At 38.7% G+C, this 19,397-nt stretch overlaps 1 protein-coding gene across 1 annotated transcript in view; it reads right to left on the reverse strand.

The window, feature by feature from the left end:
* Window positions 1-19,397, reverse strand: part of LOC126176519 (baculoviral IAP repeat-containing protein 6) — a 329,968-nt gene that overhangs the window by 185,555 nt on the left and 125,016 nt on the right. Inside the window, exons 24-26 of the mRNA XM_049924030.1 lie at window positions 6,125-6,430; window positions 503-646; window positions 205-411 (exon numbers count right to left, since the gene is read on the reverse strand). Of these exons, the coding sequence (XP_049779987.1) occupies window positions 205-411; window positions 503-646; window positions 6,125-6,430 (657 nt within the window). The remainder of the gene's footprint in view (window positions 1-204; window positions 412-502; window positions 647-6,124; window positions 6,431-19,397) is intronic.

The following is a 19,397-nucleotide window of genomic DNA, read 5'->3' on the forward strand; positions in this document are numbered from 1 at the left end:
GAAAGAAGGTTGCATACGAGTTTCTACACAAGAAAAATAGTGAAAGTAAGAATATTTTCTGGTCAAATTGAGCCTACAGGCTAGCTCTCACTGAGATGCAGGTGGATGAGTGTCTTTCCTCATCTTTTGTTATTTCCATCAAGAAATTTCCTATATCACAGTACATAAGAACATAAAATTCTACTGATATTGTTACATACTTACATGAAATGATGTCATTATTTTCTGTCCTTCCTGAGTTGGAAACAGTTTTTCAAATTCCCTGCCCCTCTGTAGGTAATGATACATATGTACAACATTAGGTATTTCTGATGTCAGCAATGGTGTCAAAAACTCTTGTAACTTAGCACATGCCAAACTGTATCTGCAATGTATATCTTCAAAGAGTGCTGACAACATACGCAGATGGGCCTACAACAGATGACAAGATTTTTTAGTGTCAATGTATCAATTACTGAATGGTATACTGTATCTAAACTTAAATCATGGAGGTAGGGCTCACCTGTATATTATCTGATGAAACCTCTCTAACGTCACTGTTGTTTGCATAATTTTCTCCGGGTAAAATTATAATGTGACCGTAGAAAGATCCAATGGGAATTTTGCACCTAGTTGTGCTCATACCATACCTTCCTATGGTTGTAATCTGGAAAAAGAGAAAGGAAGGACAGAAATGAAAAATTTTTACTTTTTAGATTAAGTATTATCCTGAAAATTGTGTGATGAGGAGCTGAACTTTCCACATGGAAAGTAGGAATCAAAACTGATTATTTTCTAAATTTAATTTTTATTTCATGGTCTCTCTTCTTACAACTTAATAAAAAATCTTTAAGGATTTCATTTTGCTTTCTGTATTTATATACACTGTATTAAAACTGGAGATGAGTATGTGCCCTCCAATTATAGTCCCATCTCCTTCCCTAATTCACAATTTTATTTTATTTTTTGGCACACAGTGTCTGTGACTTGACACCTCTTATATGTGGTGAGTAGCACCGTATCATTTCAATTGTTGTTGTATAAAAATACTATTATATGGCATAATCTTCTGGAGCAATGAAGCTAAGATCAAAAAATCATTTATTGTACGGGAGCAAGCAATAAGAATATGGCAACTGAAAAAAATTGCCTTCATGGACAGAGGGGTTCTTACACTTATATGCCAATACTTGTACACCCTAACGGTATTTGTGGCTAATAACAAGGGTGAATTTAGAAGAATGATTATCTCAGTATTTCCATTACAACACACGGATGATAATAACATAAGTTGTTTCCTATCTTGCTCAATATGTTTAAGCTTTGCTATAAGTGCAATAAAGGTCCACTATTAGAATATCTGGAGAGCTGTAAGTAATGAGAAGTGTGGTAATACACAAGTAGTTGCAGGTAAGTTCTTAAATATTTCTGATATGACTTCTTTTCTGATAAAACTTACATGACTGATAAAGTTAAAAATTACTTTATAATTTAATATGCCTCAAATGGTAGTGTTACTGGCAGAATTTTAAAGTACAGAGCATAAAAACCTCAATTAACATAACTGGAGCCACTTATTAAAATATCTAACAATGGAGGGAACTCTAAACTTAAGACAAGCACTTTTTCAAAGGTACTGGCAAATTAAACGCTGCATGAAGTGTAAAGAAAAGACAATGTAGATGCAAAATTACCTGTCTACATCATTCAAACTAATTTTTAACGAAAACAATCAATTTTTGACAAAATAATTTAACTGGATGGATAAAAAATCTACTCACCAAGCTGTGGCAGAGCATACACACAAATGATGGTTGTAATTAGGCAAGCTTTTGGAGCCAGTGGCACCTTCTTCAGGCAGAAGGGTTGAAGGGGAAGGAAGAGGAGTGAAGGAAAAGGACTGGAGAGGTCTAGGAAAAGTGGTATATTTTGGGAAAGTCATAAAGAACCACTGGTCAGGGGAAACTTACTGCACAGGATTAGAAGAAAAGACTTTCCTTTTCATCCCACACAGGGTGCATAGGAAAGGCGAAATATGGAACAAGTACAAAAACCCAGGGTGAAGAAACAAAAAGTTAAAGATTTACTGATGGGATTGCAGTTCTGTAAGAGGAAGCAAATGATTTATTAGATCAGATGAAAGGAATTAGTAGTTTCTTTAAAAGAGATAAGATGAACATCTACAAAAGTAAAACAAGGATAATCGGACATAGTCGAATTGAATCAAGTGATGCTGAAGGAATGGAATTAGGCAATGGGATGCAAAGTGGAATACATTTTTTGTCATTTGGAGAGCAAATAACTAACAATAGTAGAAGTCAAATGGATATGAAACACAGACTTACAATAGCAAGAAAACTTTGTCAAAAAAAGTCAACATCTAAGACACGTTTCAATGCTATGAAGTCTCTCCTGAAGCTATTTGTCTGGAAGTGAAAATGATAAAGACTTTGCACAACAAGAAAATAGGAACTTTTGAAATGTGGTGCTATAGGAGAATCCTACGGATTAGATGGGCAGATCAAAGTAATAAGGCAGTATTAAATAAAATTGAAGAAAAAGAAATTTATGTAAGAATCTCACTAAATAAAGGGGAACAATTGACAGGCATCGAGGAATTATCCATTATGTATGGGAGGAAAGTGTGAACATTAAAAATAGTAGGGAGAGACCAAGGATTAACTACAATAAGCAAGTTAACATGTTGAACAAGTTGGTTATAATTAAATTAATGTTGTTCTAAGTGCTGCACTGCTGGCTGTATATATCACAGGATGCTGAAACATTGTAGGCATGTTCATTTGTTCATTAATTGGTTCGCACCACCAAGTGAAAATATCACAATGTAAGCAGTCAGAATGTGAAATGCCTCCTGTCTAAACATCAGTATGCTTTTCGTCACTCTGTGCCATGTATTATTTCTCTTGTGAAGTGACTGTTGGTGTAAAGAGTTAAAAATGTTGAAGTTTTCCATATGAAACACAGTGGGTATTGTGAAGAAAGACCATGCACTGTTGGTAAAGTTGTTTATCAGAATGGCAGCAATAGCAGCACCGCACTACGGAATATCGCCGACAGAAGCAACTACGAAGAGGCCCCATGTCAATAAATGGGCTAAGAAATATGATCAAGAAATCTGAAGAATCAGGGAGCGGGGGAGAGGGGAGAGAAAGAGATATAGTCCACACCCATGACAGTTGTTAATGAAGTTGCTGTAACTGTAGCCAACTGTGCAACACATGCCTCAAATCCTGCAGCCTGTGCTCGAGCTGTGTCACTGGAATTCTCTCTTCCTAGGTCAACAATTCAAAAGATTTTCTGGCGCATTTGACACTGGTATCCCTACCAGATTCACCATGTGCAAGAAATGAACCCTCAAAATAGGCTATAATACCGTGATTTTGCCCTACATTTTTTTGGCATTCATGGAAATGGACGACATGTGGCCAGAGAATATTCTTTAGGTAGATGAGGTACATTTTACTCTGCATGGTACTATGAATGCACAGAACTGTCGCATATGGGGTCTACTCCGCCACATGTTGTGCAGGAACATTCACTGTATTCAGCTACAGTGGCTCTCTGGCGAGGTTTCACAAGCTCCTCCATTCTCAGTTAGCTTTTATTTGAGGAGAGGACATCTCATGGGCATATTAGGTGTACAGCGACATATGCACATTATTAGGACCTCCTTGTGAAAAACACGATTCCAGCTTTGCAAAAACGCCATTATGTACTCGCCATTATTTTCATGCAAGATGGGGCAACACCACATGCTGCTTGCCAGTTGAAAGATTTGCTTTGAGAAACCCTTGGTAATGAGAGCATCATCTCCAGGCAATTTCAAGATGTGTGATCTTCCAGACCCCCCAACCTAAGTCCACGTGACTTCTGGTTGTGGGGTATCTGAAAGATCACGTCTATCAGGGACACATCCAGACTCTTCCTGATCTGAAGGATAGGATACAATGACACATCACTCTGATTAAACCAGATATGCTGAGAGCAGTTGTTGACCATGCCATGTTACGGATGTACGGATGTACAGGAGGCTGTAATGAAAACGTGAAATGTATTTGCAATTAATATGGACAACAATCAGCTCTATAATGAAATGACGACAATAAAAATTTGTGGTGAACCAGGAATCTAATCCAGATTTCCCGTTTAACGCAAGTGGTCACCTTACCAAGACTATCCAAGCATGACTCACAGAAAGACCCAAACTTCCATATGTTGTCAACCATGTGTCTAGAGTCTGCACTCATACATGCCTTCATTCATGAAAAAACCTTACATTGTACTTCTGAACGACACAGGTACTGCAATATCGTATTCATCCGCAGAAACCAGGTAGTGACTTTCAATTAAAATCTCCCCCGTGTAAGGGAATAAAAAAATGAATGTATGAGTGCAGGTTGTAGACATGTGACAGATGACATGTGGAAGTTTGTGTTTGACTGTGAATCATGCTCAGATAGCCAAATGGTAAAGCAACTGTTTGAAATAAGTGGAAAATCCGGGTTTGAGTCTCATTCCAGCTCAAATTTTCATTGTCGTCACTCCATTATACAGCTGGTGGCTGTCCACATTCACAACAGTGAATACATTTCATGCACGCATGTCCGAAGCAACACTGTATCATACTTCTGAACAACACAGGCTTTGCAATATCATACAATGAAAACATTGTAATTTGTAACCAAATATTAATAAGCATGTCAGAACCACTGTTATCATCTGTTTGATCTTTCCTCTCCTTTTTTTGGTACCCACACCTCATCCTGACTGCTTACAACACCATATTTTCACCTGATGGCAGAAAGTGGAATAATAATTTTTTTCCCAGCATACTCCACAAGAGTACCAATTAATGAACATATCTACGATGTTTCAGCTTCCTGCTATGTACACAGCTCAAACTGCAGCACTCAGAACACTGTCAGTTTAATTATAAACATCCAGTAGGTTGAAGCAGCTATGCAGAGCTGAAGAGGCTTGCACAAAATGGAATAGTCCGTCAAACTAATCTCTGGACTGAAGACGACAACAATACAGTATCTAAGTTTATAGGACAGCCACAAATTGCAACCAAAATTTTTTATGACCGGATCACTCTATTTAACAAGAGCATCGTCAGGAACTGTCGAATTACAGATCAAAGTAGTTGCATGATTACACTGTCACTGACATCACATTTTCTGACAACGATCTTGTTAAACTGAGCAAAACTCTAAATCACAAAGCAAAACGCATCATAATGAACTAAATAACATATGAAAAAAAGGAAGCAAGAGAGGAAAATACAATATATACTCTGCAAACAGATGGTACATATGAACTGAAAAAGCAAAAATCATCATAAACCTAAAGGAATTATTTTTTAAAAAAACATATCTATTAATGAGGTAAGGTATACACTATATGCACTACAGTCAAACAGCACACTTAAGATTACTCATCCAGTGGATGGTTTCTCCAGACACATTCTCGATGTCTTTAATTATTCCTCGTTTAAAACAACAGTCACGCAATTTGCAACATGATCCATAGTTTGAAGTTTGCCGCATTCACAGAAAAGATTCCTTGCAACAGCCCATTTTGTTGTTCAGTTTAGAGGCCCGTTCCAAACCTTATTCTGTTTAATCTTGTCCAGAATCTTCTCGGAAGATCAAAACCAGGAACGTACATAACTGACTGTACGTGACAAGTTAAAAAGCTGTGTGCTCAACTGACTTTCTCCCTGCTTTCCACACAAAGTACACTAGCAATTACATCAGTAGAGCACATCTCCCACACAAACTAGTTAAAGGTTTTCACTTCCCTTCCACCATATACTCCTCGCAGAGAAAGAGCGTACTTCTCCCCTTCTGCACTCCCTTTTCTCTCCCACTGTAGACTTTTTGCTTTCTTTTTCTAGCCTTGTGGAAGCATCACTAATGCAAACAATAAGTAATCATTAAAAGAATCACATTATAAAAAGGACACAGTAATACAAGCTATAAGAAACAATGACTTACCATTAACAGCAACCTTTACTGAATTATTATGCAACTAAGGCATATCTCATATGACTTATATTACGCAGTTCAATGCAATACAAAACTTTAAATATGAAACTAAATATCAAATCCACAACAATTACCTTGAGGAAGCGGCATATAGGTGGTGGCTGAAGGTCGCTCATGACAAGTGCCTTGCTGCCTATATCAGATGCCACCACAAGCCGCTGTCCATCAGATTCTTCACCACGGCACCAGATATCAACAGACAGTGAGACCAGATCTGAACAAGCAGGAACCATAAGGTCTGTGAGGAGGACTGGGCAACCAAAATCCAAAACAACAAATCGTCTTGCACCAGAGTGCATCCGTTCTATCAATAATGTCTGCTGTGGTGGTGCTGTGAGTAGTTGCTGCCAGGGAAGTGTTGCTGCAGACAAATCTTCACCCTGTGGTCAAAAATATTAAGGAGTTTCAATGTAATGCTTCCTGTAAAGGGTAATATAAAATTCATGGCTATTATTCCTTGGCTCTTACAGGTTAAGGCTTAAGATACGCTATTTCATCCAGAAAATGATTTAAGTCATAGAAAGAGTGAAGCAAGCAGAAATACATTTTGATAAACTGCAAGGCACACAAAATGGAATTGCATCATCTTCCCCTCTCACCACTTTCTTCACTCTTCCTATGGCATTTGATATCTTTGGAAAGTTTTCAAGACAGACACCCTTAGGTCTCTAACCAATCAGAAAATAGATCACACTTCCTGCTAACTGTTTTCTACAACAATGTGTGATTTTCAGAGAGAGAGAGAGAGAGAGAGAGAGAGAGAGAGAGAGAGAGAGAGAGGAGATTGTACCACTGAACTTTTTATCATCAAGTTTGTTTTGTGTAATTATGTGAATTATTAGAACAGCTCTGTTTAAGATTCTATTCTAACAAAATAGTTTTTAAACTGTTAATAAAATGTTATACACAGTGTTTACTTCCTGATGTATCCACTCTCTCTTCCTAAATTGGTTCTTGTTTAATAATCTGCTGAATCAATTGTTCTTTAGGAAAATAACGTATTGGTCAAGGTCCAACTTCATTTTGGTAGTGGATGAAAAAGGCACAACTAATGATCGAATGTTCATGTGCTTGCTAGACAATGCAACACCAGAAGCACAGATACAGTTCAATACTTTGTTTAATGTTATACACTGTTCAATCCTTGCTCTATATGGCAAGCTGTTGTGTCTCCCAGGATATTTCATTATCATATTGAAGATTACAGATAATACAATGAATACAATATTTTTCTTTCCTTCCCAATTAATTTTGTGCTACGTCATATTTTTCAGGGGATTTTCATTTCTGATGTTTCAGGATAGCAACATCCCTTACCTTTTTTTACATAATAGAAATGAAAATGATTTCACATCAAAAGGCACTAAGCCAACAACAGTTATTCTACATATTGTTGGTAGTGAGAACCCCACATTTTTTTTCTGAATATTACTTTATTTCTTACAATATGGTCAAATGTTAGTAGGGTTCAAATCCCTGAGCATTACAGTTAAATAGAGCCTTCATTACATTGAATTTTGATTTTTCAAACAACAATTTCATTCATAAGAAGGCAAGGGAAATAAGACTCAGCTACCAGAATTTATGAAGGCGTTGATAAAGTAGTGTTAGAATTTGGCCAAAACAAAGAGGATAGTTGTGAAAGCACATATGCTGAAGAAAATTTTCATAAACCAGACACTCAATATGACTGGACAGTAGAGGGCAGGGGACACACTTAACCAATAAAGTGGAAAAAAGTGTTAAGTGATGAATAATTAAATATAATATAAACTGCATAATAAAAGAATGCACAATAGTCTTTGTGGTAAGATAATAAGACTCAACCAAAGGACTGTGCTGTCTGAGGACTCCCAACATCTGCACTCACAATCAGTTTGAGCACTCTAGGAATCCTCCAACAAAATAGTTTGTACTGCCTGATTAACAAAGAAGTACCTCAGCCCAAACATCAAAAACTAAATAAAAGCAACTTTAATATGTTGTTGTTGTTGTTGTTGTGGCGGTGGTGGTCTTCAGTCCAGAGACTGGTTCGGTGCAGCTCTCCATGCAACTCTATCCTGTTCAAGGTTCTTCATCGCCAAATAACTACTGCAACCTACATCCTTCTTAATCTGTTTAGTGTATTCATCTCTTGGTCTCCCTCTATGACTTTTACCCTCCAATACTAAACTGGTGATCCCTTGCTGCCTCAGAATATGCCCTACCAACCGATCCCTTCTTCTAGTCAAGTTGTGCCACAAGCTCCTCTTCTCCCCAATTCCACTCAATACCTCCTCATTAGTTATGTGATCTACCCATCTAAGCTTCAGCATTCTTCTGTAGCACCACATTTCAAAAGCTTCTATTCTCTTCTTGTCTAAACTATTTATCGTCCATTTTTCACTTCCATACACGGCTACACTCCATACAAATACTTTCAGAAAAGACTTCCTGACACTTAAATCTATACTCTATGTTAACAATTTTCTTTTCTTCAGAAATGCTTTCCTTTCCATTGTCAGTCTACATTTTATATCCTCTCTACTTCGACCATCAGTTATTTTGCTCCCCAAATAGCAAAACTCATTTACTACTTTAAGTGTCTCATTTTCTAATCCAATTCCCGCAGCATAACCCGATTTAATTCGACTACATTCCATTATTCTCGTTTTGCTTTTGTTGATGTTCATCTTATATCCTCCTTTCAAGACACTGTCCATTCCGTTCAGCTGCTCTTCCAAGTTCTTTGCTGTCTCTGACAGAATTACAATGTCATCGGCGAACCTCAAATTTTTTTTCTTCTCCATGGATTTTAATGCCTACTCCGAACTTTTCCTTTGTTTCCTTTACTGCTTACTCAATATACAGATTGAATGACATCGGGGAGAGACTACAACCCTGTCTCACTCTCTTCCCAACCACTGCTTCCCTTTCATGCCCTTCGACTCTTTGTAACTGCCATCTGGTTTCTTCACAAATGGTAAATAGCCTTTTGCTTCCTGTATTTTACACCTGCCACCTCCAGAATTTGAAAGAGTATTCCAGACAACATTGTCAAAAGCTTTCTCTAAGTCTACAAATGCTAGAAATGCAGGTTTGCCTTTCCTTAATCTATTTTCCAAGATAAGTCGTAGGGTCAGTATTACCTCACGTGTTCCAACATTTCTATAGAATCCAAACTGATCCTTCCCGACGTCGGCTTCTACCAGTTTTTCCATTCGTCTGTAACGAATTCGTGTTAGTATTTTGCAGCCATGGCTTATTAAATGGATAGTTCAGTAATTTTCACATCTGTCAACACCTGCTTTCTTTGGGATTGGAATTATTATATTCTTCTTGAAGTCTGAGGGTATTTCGCCTGTCTCATACATCTTGCTCACCAGATGGTAGGGTTTTGTCAGGGCTGGCTCTCCCAACACTATCAGTAGTTCTAATGGAATGTTGCCTATTCCTGGGGCCTTGTTTCAGCTTAGGTCTTTCAGTGCTCTGTCAAACTCTTCATGCAGTATCATATCTCCCATTTCATCTTCATCTACTTCCTCTTCTACAGAATCCACACTGATCTTCCCCAACGTCGGCTTCTACCAGTTTTTCCATTCGTCTGTAAAGAATTCGTGTTAGTATTTTGTCCTCAAGAACATCGCCCTTGTATAGATCCTCTGTATACTCCTTCCACCTTCCTGCTTTCCCTTCTTTGCTTGGAACTGGGTTTCCATCTGAGCTCTTCATATTCATGCAAGTGGTTCTCTTTTCTCCAAAGGTCTTTTTAATTTTCCTGTAGGCAGTATCTATCTTACCCCTAGTGATATGTGCCTCTACATCCTTACATTTGTCCTCTGGCTATCCCTACTGAGCCATTTTGCACTTCCTGTCGATCTCATTTTTGAGACGTTTGTATTCCTTTTTGCCTGCTTCATTTACTGTGTTTTTATATTTTCTCCTTTCATCAATTAAATTCCGTATCTCTTCTGTTACCCAAGGATTTCTATTAGCCCTCGTCTTTTTACCAACTCGATCCTCTGCTACCTTCAGCATTTCGTCTCTCAACGCTACCCATTCTTCTTCAACTGTATTTCTTTCCCCCATTCTTGTCAGTCGTTCCCTAATGCTCTCCCTGCAGCTCTGTACAACCTCTGGTTCTTTCAGTTTATCCGGGTCCCATCTCCTCAAATTCCCACCTTTTTGCAGTTTCTTCAGTTTTAATCTACAGTTAATACCAATACATTGTGGTCAGAGTCCACATCTGCCCCTGGAAATATCTTACAATTAAAAACCTGGTTCCTGAATCTCTGTCTTACCATTATATAATCTATCTGATACCTTCTAGTATCTCCAGGCTTCTTCCATGTAGACAACCTTCTTTCATGATTCTTGAATCAAGTGTTAGCTATGATTAAGTTATGCTCTGTGCAAAATTCTACCAGACGGCTTACTCTTTCATTTCTTCCCCCAAATCCATATTCACCTACTACGTTTCCTTCTCTCTCTTTCCCTACTATCGAATTCCAGTCCCCCATGACTATTAAATGTTCGTCTCCCTTCACTATCTGAATAATTTCTTTTATTTCATCATACATTTCATCAATCTCTTAGTCATCTGCGGAGCTAGTTGGCATATAAACTTGTACTACTGTGGTACGCATGGGCTTCGTATCTATCTTGGCCACAATAATGCATTCACTATGCTGTTTGTAGTAGCTTACCTGCATTCCTATTTTCCTATTCATTATTAAACCTACTCCTGCATTACCCCTATTTGATTTTGTATTTATAACCCTGTATTCACCTGACCAAAAGTCTTGTTCCTCCTGCCACCAAACTTCGGTAATCCCCACTATATCTAACTTTAATCTATCCATTTCCCTTTTTAAATTTTCTAACTGACCTGCCCGATTAAGGGATCTGACATTCCACGCTCCAACCCATAGAACACCAGTTTTCTTTCTCCTGATAACAATGTCCTCCTGAGTAGTCCCCGCCTGGAGAGCCGAATGGGGGACTATTTTACCTCCAGAATATTTTACCCAAGAGGACACCATCATCATTTAACCATACATGCCATCAGGAAAAATTATGTATGTAGTTTCCCCTGGCTTCCAGCAGTTCACAGTACCAGCACAGCAAGGCCGTTTTGGTTAATGTTACAAGGCCAGATCAGTCAATCATCCAGACTGTTGCCCCTGCAACTACTGAAAAGGCTGCTGCCCCTCTTCAGGAACCCCACATTTGTCTGGCCTCTCAACGGATACCCCTCCGTTGTGGTTGCACCTACGGTACGGCTACCTGTATCGCTGAGGCATGCAAGCCTCCCCACCAACTGCAAGGTCCATGGTTCATTGGGGGGGGGGGGGGGGGGGGGCTTTAATATATGGAGATGTATTGATTCTACAGCATATGAAGATGATTTATCTATAGAACTCTACATTTATGTCAAATTACATTTTAAGATTAATAGATTTAGACATGGAACTGACTGTGGCAAAACTCTGAATTATATGATCACTGTGATATTTTACGTTCGACTACTGCAGTAAATTTTTTGATCACTGTGACATTTTATGTTCAACTGCTGCAGTAAATTGTTTGATCACTGTGACATTTTGAGTTCAACTACTACAGTGGGGACATCCACATGTTGCCCTTGTCAAGTGTACATACGGTGCCTTTCTGGTGCATTTCAATCAATTGAAACTCGATTTTTGCTCACAATTATGAATAAGGGAGGAACTTATGACAGAACAACAACTTGTTTTTGGGAAATATGACACAGTAAGTATGGCACACAAACGTTTAGTTTAAGTGAGCCCTCATTTATGACTTGAGGATCTGCTGGTCATAACTGTCCACTACACAGTATGCTAGTCTCTCTCTCTCTCTCTCTCTCTCTCTCTCTCTCTATGTAAAACAAAAAACAGAAATACTTCTGAGCAAACAGAGAGCAATCCTCTCCAGCAGCAGTAAACTTTTTTTTTATGACATTGTCCACCATGCACCTCAACGATAACTGCACGATGACACCACAAAGAAAACAAGAATACTTTTGTGGTCTTTCAGAAAAACTATGTATTCAAAATCACAGAATTAAATGTTACACTACTACTGATCAATATCAATGTTGATGTAGGTAGGGAATCAAATAAGATGAAGACCACTTACAAAAATTTTACACGACTGATCAGTCTCAGTGATTGATCAGTCCCAGTTAAACATTTTTATTGAATTTAACACAAGCTTTACTTGTGAAACTTAAAAAGGAAAAAGAAAAAAATATGGAATTAACATGTGGACACCCCAAAGATTACAAGGAGGATATCTATTATAGCACATAAGCATTCCTCAAACACTCACAAGTTAAAATCTCACAATCAGTCTTTACTTTTGTTTTCCTAAAATCTGTCCAAAAAAAATCTCTAATATCACAAAACAAAGCAGCTCTTGCATTGTTATAAGAAATCTATTACTGAAATTGACTTAAGAAAAAATCAATAAAAATAAGGAATATCGTGCATTCTTCTACAGAGGATTGATGTGCGATGCTCTGACACACACATCACCACATAGAGACTAGAATGAAAACCTCTGGCTTTTTAAGTAATGATAGCTGAGTTATAATTCTCAGGCTTTTGACAGCTGTCACTGCCATCATCTCCAGGGGTTAAAATAATGACAGCCAGAAATAACAAGGTCTCCTCCTCACGTGTACAAAGTAACACTAAGTAAAAGAAATGCCCCCCCCCCCCCCCCCCGCACGCACACACACACACACACACACACACACACACACACACACACACACACTTGTTTGTATGTTGGGGGGGGGGAGTTCTTTTAATTAGTGCTATTTTGTACACATGAGGAGGATACCTTGTTATTCCTGGGTATCAGTAGTTTTAATCCCTGAAGTAGTGTGTGTGTGTGTGTGTGTGTGTGTGTGTGTGAAAAGTGAAAGCTCAACAGCTACTGACATCTCTATGGTGTTATGTGTGTATGTGCACCACAAATCAGTCATCTATGGGTGTCTGGTATTCTTTGTTCACTTTAATTTATTGTTTCCCCACAAATTTAAGTAATTTTTGAAAATTAGTTATTTTCCATACTACTGATTTTTCTTTAGACATGTGAAAATGGTTTTTCCACAACTAGACACAATAAGGGGATACAGTTCTTTAAATATTTTACACGACAGGCCTGTTCTGGCTTACTGCCGTTATCAAGTGACGTTTTTGTCACATATTTTGACAGTTCTTTACTACGATCCTATATATTTACAATGTATAGTTTTGTAGTAAAGACCTTCAAAATTAAACTGTAAAAATATGTCTCATAACTACAAAAAGTAATATTCTTACCAAAACATGACAGATAAAATTTACTATAGGTGCAAAATCGTCATCACTTCCAAATAGACATTTGGTAATGGCAATAAGCCAAAACAGGCCTGTTGCTTAAAATACTTACAGAAATATATTACTTTAGACAAGTGTCTGAACAACAAACAATCTTCATCACTTCTATTCATTAGTTCTAATACTAAAATTGTTCTTAAGATTTCTAATATGCACAACACTTTTCAGTATCAGCATTTCAATGTAAGTTTAGCCTTAACTAGAAGTGGAATGTAAAACATGCATCATAATAATAATGTATAAAGAGAAAGACTATGAAGAAGTAGATAATTCCATCATGCAACAAGGTTAGATCCAAGCATCTTTTTAACTTTTGTTTATTTAAACCTTCTCATATGAAATTTACTGGCAATAATAAAAGTAAAATAAAGCTGATAAATAACTGTCTTTTGAAGCAACAGGTAATTTGATCTAAAAATTGCAGTTACTGTGTTGGGGTGTAAATACTGTCGAACTGCTGAAAATACCAATATGATGCGCTTGACATAAATATTTTCCAAAATTTACTGTGGTTTTCTTACACTATAGAACACTGCAATTTGGGAACTCACTAAATGAACAGTAGATGATAATCAGGAACAACAACCTATTTTCTGACATATATTTTAAGTGACAAAGGTATTCTGCCTATACCAGTGTACAATAAATGATTGATTACAACAACACGAGGATACACAAAAGAAAAAACAGTAGCTTAGTTCAATTCGGACATGTTGTCCCACTTTTGGTGAAGACCAGGCCTACTCTTTCTTTCCTATTCAATGAAACATCAACCCCTCCCCCAAAAACCATCATCTATCCCTCCCAAGTTACTTGAACTTCCTTTTGTGTGATGTTCTTCTTCCCTCTTTTCTGTTGCCCCTCTTTCCTGGACTGTTATCTGCTATTTAGTATATGTAAGACTGTTTTTTATGTTCACATACTGGATATGTGCATTTTATACATAATGAGTGTGCACATAAGGCATGGCAAAGAATGTGAGAGTTCAAGAGATGAGCTTGTCTTCACATACCAATGTTTGTATATATATGGTCTATAATTTTCCATTATCATATCAGCTTTATTATTTTTATATCTTTCACTTTTCACCCACGCTGGTACCTCTCTGAAACCACTAGATAACCTTCTTCAAATGTTAACTTACATCCTTGTAGAACATGTGTATGGCCGTGGCCTGAGTGAGTGGGCCGAGGCAGTCAGTGTTGAACAGGGTTTCCCCTGCAGCATGCAATACAAGCCTGTTGAGCGAGATATGAAAGTGTTCTGGCAGCAAGCATTTCGGGAGGTGAATGCAGGTGGCAATAACAGCGTCCAACGGATCATGTACTTGCACCACAAATTAGTTTGTGTTTCTTGTGCCTGCAATGAGCCATGTACATTGAAGAATTTATCACAGTGGTACAAGACACATCAGGAATTTTGCAATATAGTCATGCTCACTGAATAAACTGACTATCGTAAAAGTATTTTCTTCCAATATCAAATCAGTGAATGATGTGTCCAACTCCATTGTTTTTTTAAACACTGCAGAATTCTAGAACACACCGTTGTACAATGAACTGCTACTCATGACACTACAGCATTGGCACACATTCTGACATCATCAAGTGTTCTGCTCGTGCACTCTGACTGGAGACTAACACATGACAGACTGAACCCGCTGATACGAGAATGCAAAAGTGGAGAGATGAGATATACTCCTACAGCACTGTAGTTTCTATAAAATGTTTCAACTCTTCAAACACAAAAGTTGGAGACTAGCTTAGTTACTATCAGTGCCGGGCGCACAAGCTGACGTTACTTCGAAATTTCAAGGCGGAGTGATCTAAAGGTGTTTCCTGTCCCTGTATTAAAGTATTCTGTTTGCTGCTGTGCAAACTACGAGCATACTGTGATTTCCCTAACAGTCGATGCTTGGAGAATCTCCGAGCACTGCTTTCCTGTGCAGCATTCATTCTTTTAGCACTTGAAGAGCCACTAGATGGATATACCTGCTTTGTTTTTGCCGTGTGTTCCGCTGTTGCCTCAATCGCAAAAGTTTGTTGGGAAAATGGGGACAATTTCAATGAAGAAGAAATTGTGATGTTGCTCAAAGAATCTGGATCAGAAATCAATGACTGTAGTCCTGGAAGACATGGTAAACTTATGTTTATAGATCAGTCAATGCAAATAGGTATCATATTTACAATCACTGTAGCTTTGACTTGCGTCTCGTATTTTGAAGGTAGCAATAAGTCCCTTGAAAATGGAAATGAATTGTCAAATGAATTAGAAAAATGTGAAGCTCCCATTCGACAGGGTAGAACACAACAATGGTAGGGGACTCAAAGCAACTCGTTGCCCGGGTAAATGAACCACATTTGATCCCAGCTACTTGTATTTTAAAGTATAAGTTTCGCCTCCTTTGTGTGCTGAAAGCTGTTGGGGCCTGTTTATTGACAGGAATGTGAAAACTGAAACAAACTGCTATACAGGATCAATTATGTCTAAATTGGGGACACAAAATCAAACAGCCCCACGTCACTTCGTGTCAGTCGACCTGCGGTGAAGGTACATGAAGTGCATCAGTTTTTTGTTACTATTATTCACATGAGCCTTGTGCACAAATCAATTATCACAGACCACTGGAGCAATGAGCTACTTTTAGATTCATCATTACCTACAAAAATCTTGAGGAGAGACAGACTTAGATCAATTTACTTTATGCTCCATGTGAATAACAATGACAATTACAAGGGTGAGTCAAATGAAAAGCTTAAATTTGTAATAACAAATTGAAATTTCGCGCCATTATCCTGTAAGTTGATAAGCATGCTACAAATAGCATGCAGAATGGGCTGTAAGTGGCAGCATAGTGCAGATGCACACATACTGTCACAGTATCAGTTTAAAGATGGCTGCCCCACTTGCAACATGCACCATGGAAGAACAGTGTTCTGTTATTCGATTTTTGCATAGTGAAGGTGTGAAACCTACTGAAATTCATCAACGAATGAAGGTTCAGTACAGTGATGCATGTTTGTCACAGCAGCAAGTCTACGAATGGAGTACGAAGTTTGCAAATAGTGTGACTTCAGTGGAAGATTCTCCTCGTCCAGGTCAGGCATAACGAGTTGTGACTCAACAGTACATTGCAGCAGTTGAAGCCATAGTGAAGGAAAACTGCCGAGTGACACTGAATGGCATTGCAGCATGTTTACAGATTAGTCATGGGTAAGCACACCACATTGTGCATGATGTGCTCCAGTTTCACAAAGTGTCTGCAAGATGGGTGCCACGGCAGCTGACAGTTGAAATGCGAGAATGACGCGTTGATGCTTGTGAAGAATGCGCTTTGAACGAGGAGATGGCTTCCTTGCAAGAATCGTTACTGGTGACGAAACCTGGGTTCACTTCCACCAACCGGAAATGAAGAGAGTGAGCAAGGAATGACGCCATTCCTTATCACCAAAACCAAAGAAGTTTCGAACAGAACCATCAGCAGGGGAGGTTATGCTGACTCTCTTTTGGGATGAAAAAGGCATCATTTTGGAGCTTTACATGCCTAGAGGGACCACTGTCAACAGTGCATCATACACAGATCTCCTACAAAATCATCTGCGGCCTGCAATCCAATCAAAGTGATGTGGATAGCTGTCAGCAGGTATCCTTTTGCAACATGACAATACAAGGCCCCACACTGCTTGTACAACAGTTGCAACAATCAAAGACCTGCATTTTGAGTGCCTTCCTCATTCACTATACTCACCAGACCTTGCCCCAAGTGATTTCCACATGTTTGAACCACTCAAAGACGCAATGGGAGGAAAGAAGTTCCATTCTGATGAAGAGGTACGCCACGCGGTGCATGAGTGGTTGTGCGGACTACCAAAAGAATTTTTTTCTAAAGGAATGTATGCACTTTGTAAGTGCTGGAGGACTTGCATTGAGCATGGGGTAGATTATGTTGAAAAGTGATACTGCTTTGTACCACTTCTGCACAATAAATAATATTTAAAAAAATATTTAAAGTTTTCATTTGACTCACCCTCGTACAAGTGTAGGCGAAATCCAACCATGATGCTTTGTACAAAATCCAACCTTCTTGTGGTAACTTTATACTGACAGTCAAGAGCAGTTTTTAACCTGGTCAGAATCTAACAGTTAATAAAAGTTTATGTCCTTTAAGAGGAAGAATGTGATGTCCATGTACCAAGAACAAGAAAAATGTGTGGTATAAATTTTCATTCTTAGTAATTCCACAACACGTTATGTTTAGAAATGTGATGTGTATAATGGTGCAGGGAACAAAGATAATAATGCAGTTTCGGTAGTCCTCCATCTGTACAAAAGTTTTCTATGTAAGAGCCACATACTGTACACAGGCTGGTTTTATACTAGTGTAAGGTTATTTGAAAGAACAGCAAGAGACTGAGGCCATGTGTGTACGAGTAGTGTTTGTGTGAATGTCTGTGTTTATGTTGTCTAATTCTGATGAAGGCCTTTTTGGTTGAAAGCTTACTTGTTTCACGATCTTTTTGTAGGGCCTATCTGTGACTCAGCATCTCCACTATATGGTAAGTAGCAATCTACGCTTTCCATAATACTATCATCATTCCATCCTGGGTTTTCCATTGTTTTCTTTGAAAGATGGACTGATGAGGGCAAGTGTGCTGTTGGCACAGCACTGAGGAACAGAAGAGGGCAGCCACAAGAATTCAGACAAAATAAACTAAGAAGAGGTCAAACAGCACACTAGAGAAAAAACTCCCTGTTAGCACTTCACTGTAAAGACACTAGGGATGTGTTTGCCCTATATACAAAACACAGCATGACAAGTAGAGTCACCAACAAAAAAATCCAAAGCTAAAATGGTAGAAAAGCTAACCCGATCTTATACTTGCTTATAATACAAATAAAACTAGTGTTGATCAAGATCAGCTGGTGATCTATTACTTTGAATGACAAAGAAAGAAGTGGTCGAAGAAGGTATTTTTTCATATATTTATGATGTGTTTGGTCAATTCCTACATTTTCTACAAAGAATTTAAGCCTGTATCTCACTAATGAAGCAACCTGTTTAAATTCATGGAAAACAAATTCTCGAGAAAGCAGGTGACGATTTTAACGAAAATGACAAGCAGAGAGACCAGATGGGGGGTCTGTAGAAGGTAAAGTAGGGTTGTGTCTATCCGACTGTTTCAAGCAATATAATATGAAAGTGTATTTCAAACAACAATCAAACAATGAAAAATCCAGGATGAAGTGTAACAATATCTAATAAGAGACGGAAAGTTGCTACTCACCATACAGTAGAGATTCTGAGTCGCAATAGGCACAACAAAAAGGTTCACACAGTTATAGCTTTCGGCCATTAAGGCCTTTGTCACAATACAAACACATACACACACACACACACACACACTCACGCAAACCCAACTTGCACACACATCTGCAGCCTCAGACAACTGAAACAACACTGCGAGCAGCAGCACCAGTGCATGATGGGAGTGGCAACTGGGTGGGGGTAAGGAGGAAGCTGGGGCGGGGAGGGGGAGGGATAGTATGGTGGGGCCTGGCGAAGAGTGAAGTGCTGCAGTTTAGATGGAGGGCAGGAGAGAAGTTGGAAGGGGGGGGGGGGGGGCAGCAGTGGTAAAAAGAGAAATAAAAAGAAATTAAAAGACTGGGTGTGGCGGTGAAATGACAGCTGTGTAGTGCTGGAATGAGAACAGGGAGGGGGCTGGATGGGTGAGGACAGTGACTAACGAAGGTTGAGGCCAGCAGGGTTACGGGAATGTGGGATGTACTGCAGGGAAAGTTCCCAGCTGCGCAATTCAATTCAGAAAAGCTGGTGTTGGTGGGAAGGATCCATATGGCACAGGCTGTGAATCAGTCACTGAAATGAGGGATATCATGTTTGGCAGTGTGTTCAGCAACAGGGTGGTCCACTTGTTTTTGGCCCCAGTTTGTCGGTGGCCAT

Source organism: Schistocerca cancellata, chromosome 1, assembly GCF_023864275.1.
Source record: "Schistocerca cancellata isolate TAMUIC-IGC-003103 chromosome 1, iqSchCanc2.1, whole genome shotgun sequence".
NCBI classification, from domain to species: Eukaryota; Metazoa; Arthropoda; class Insecta; order Orthoptera; family Acrididae; genus Schistocerca; species Schistocerca cancellata.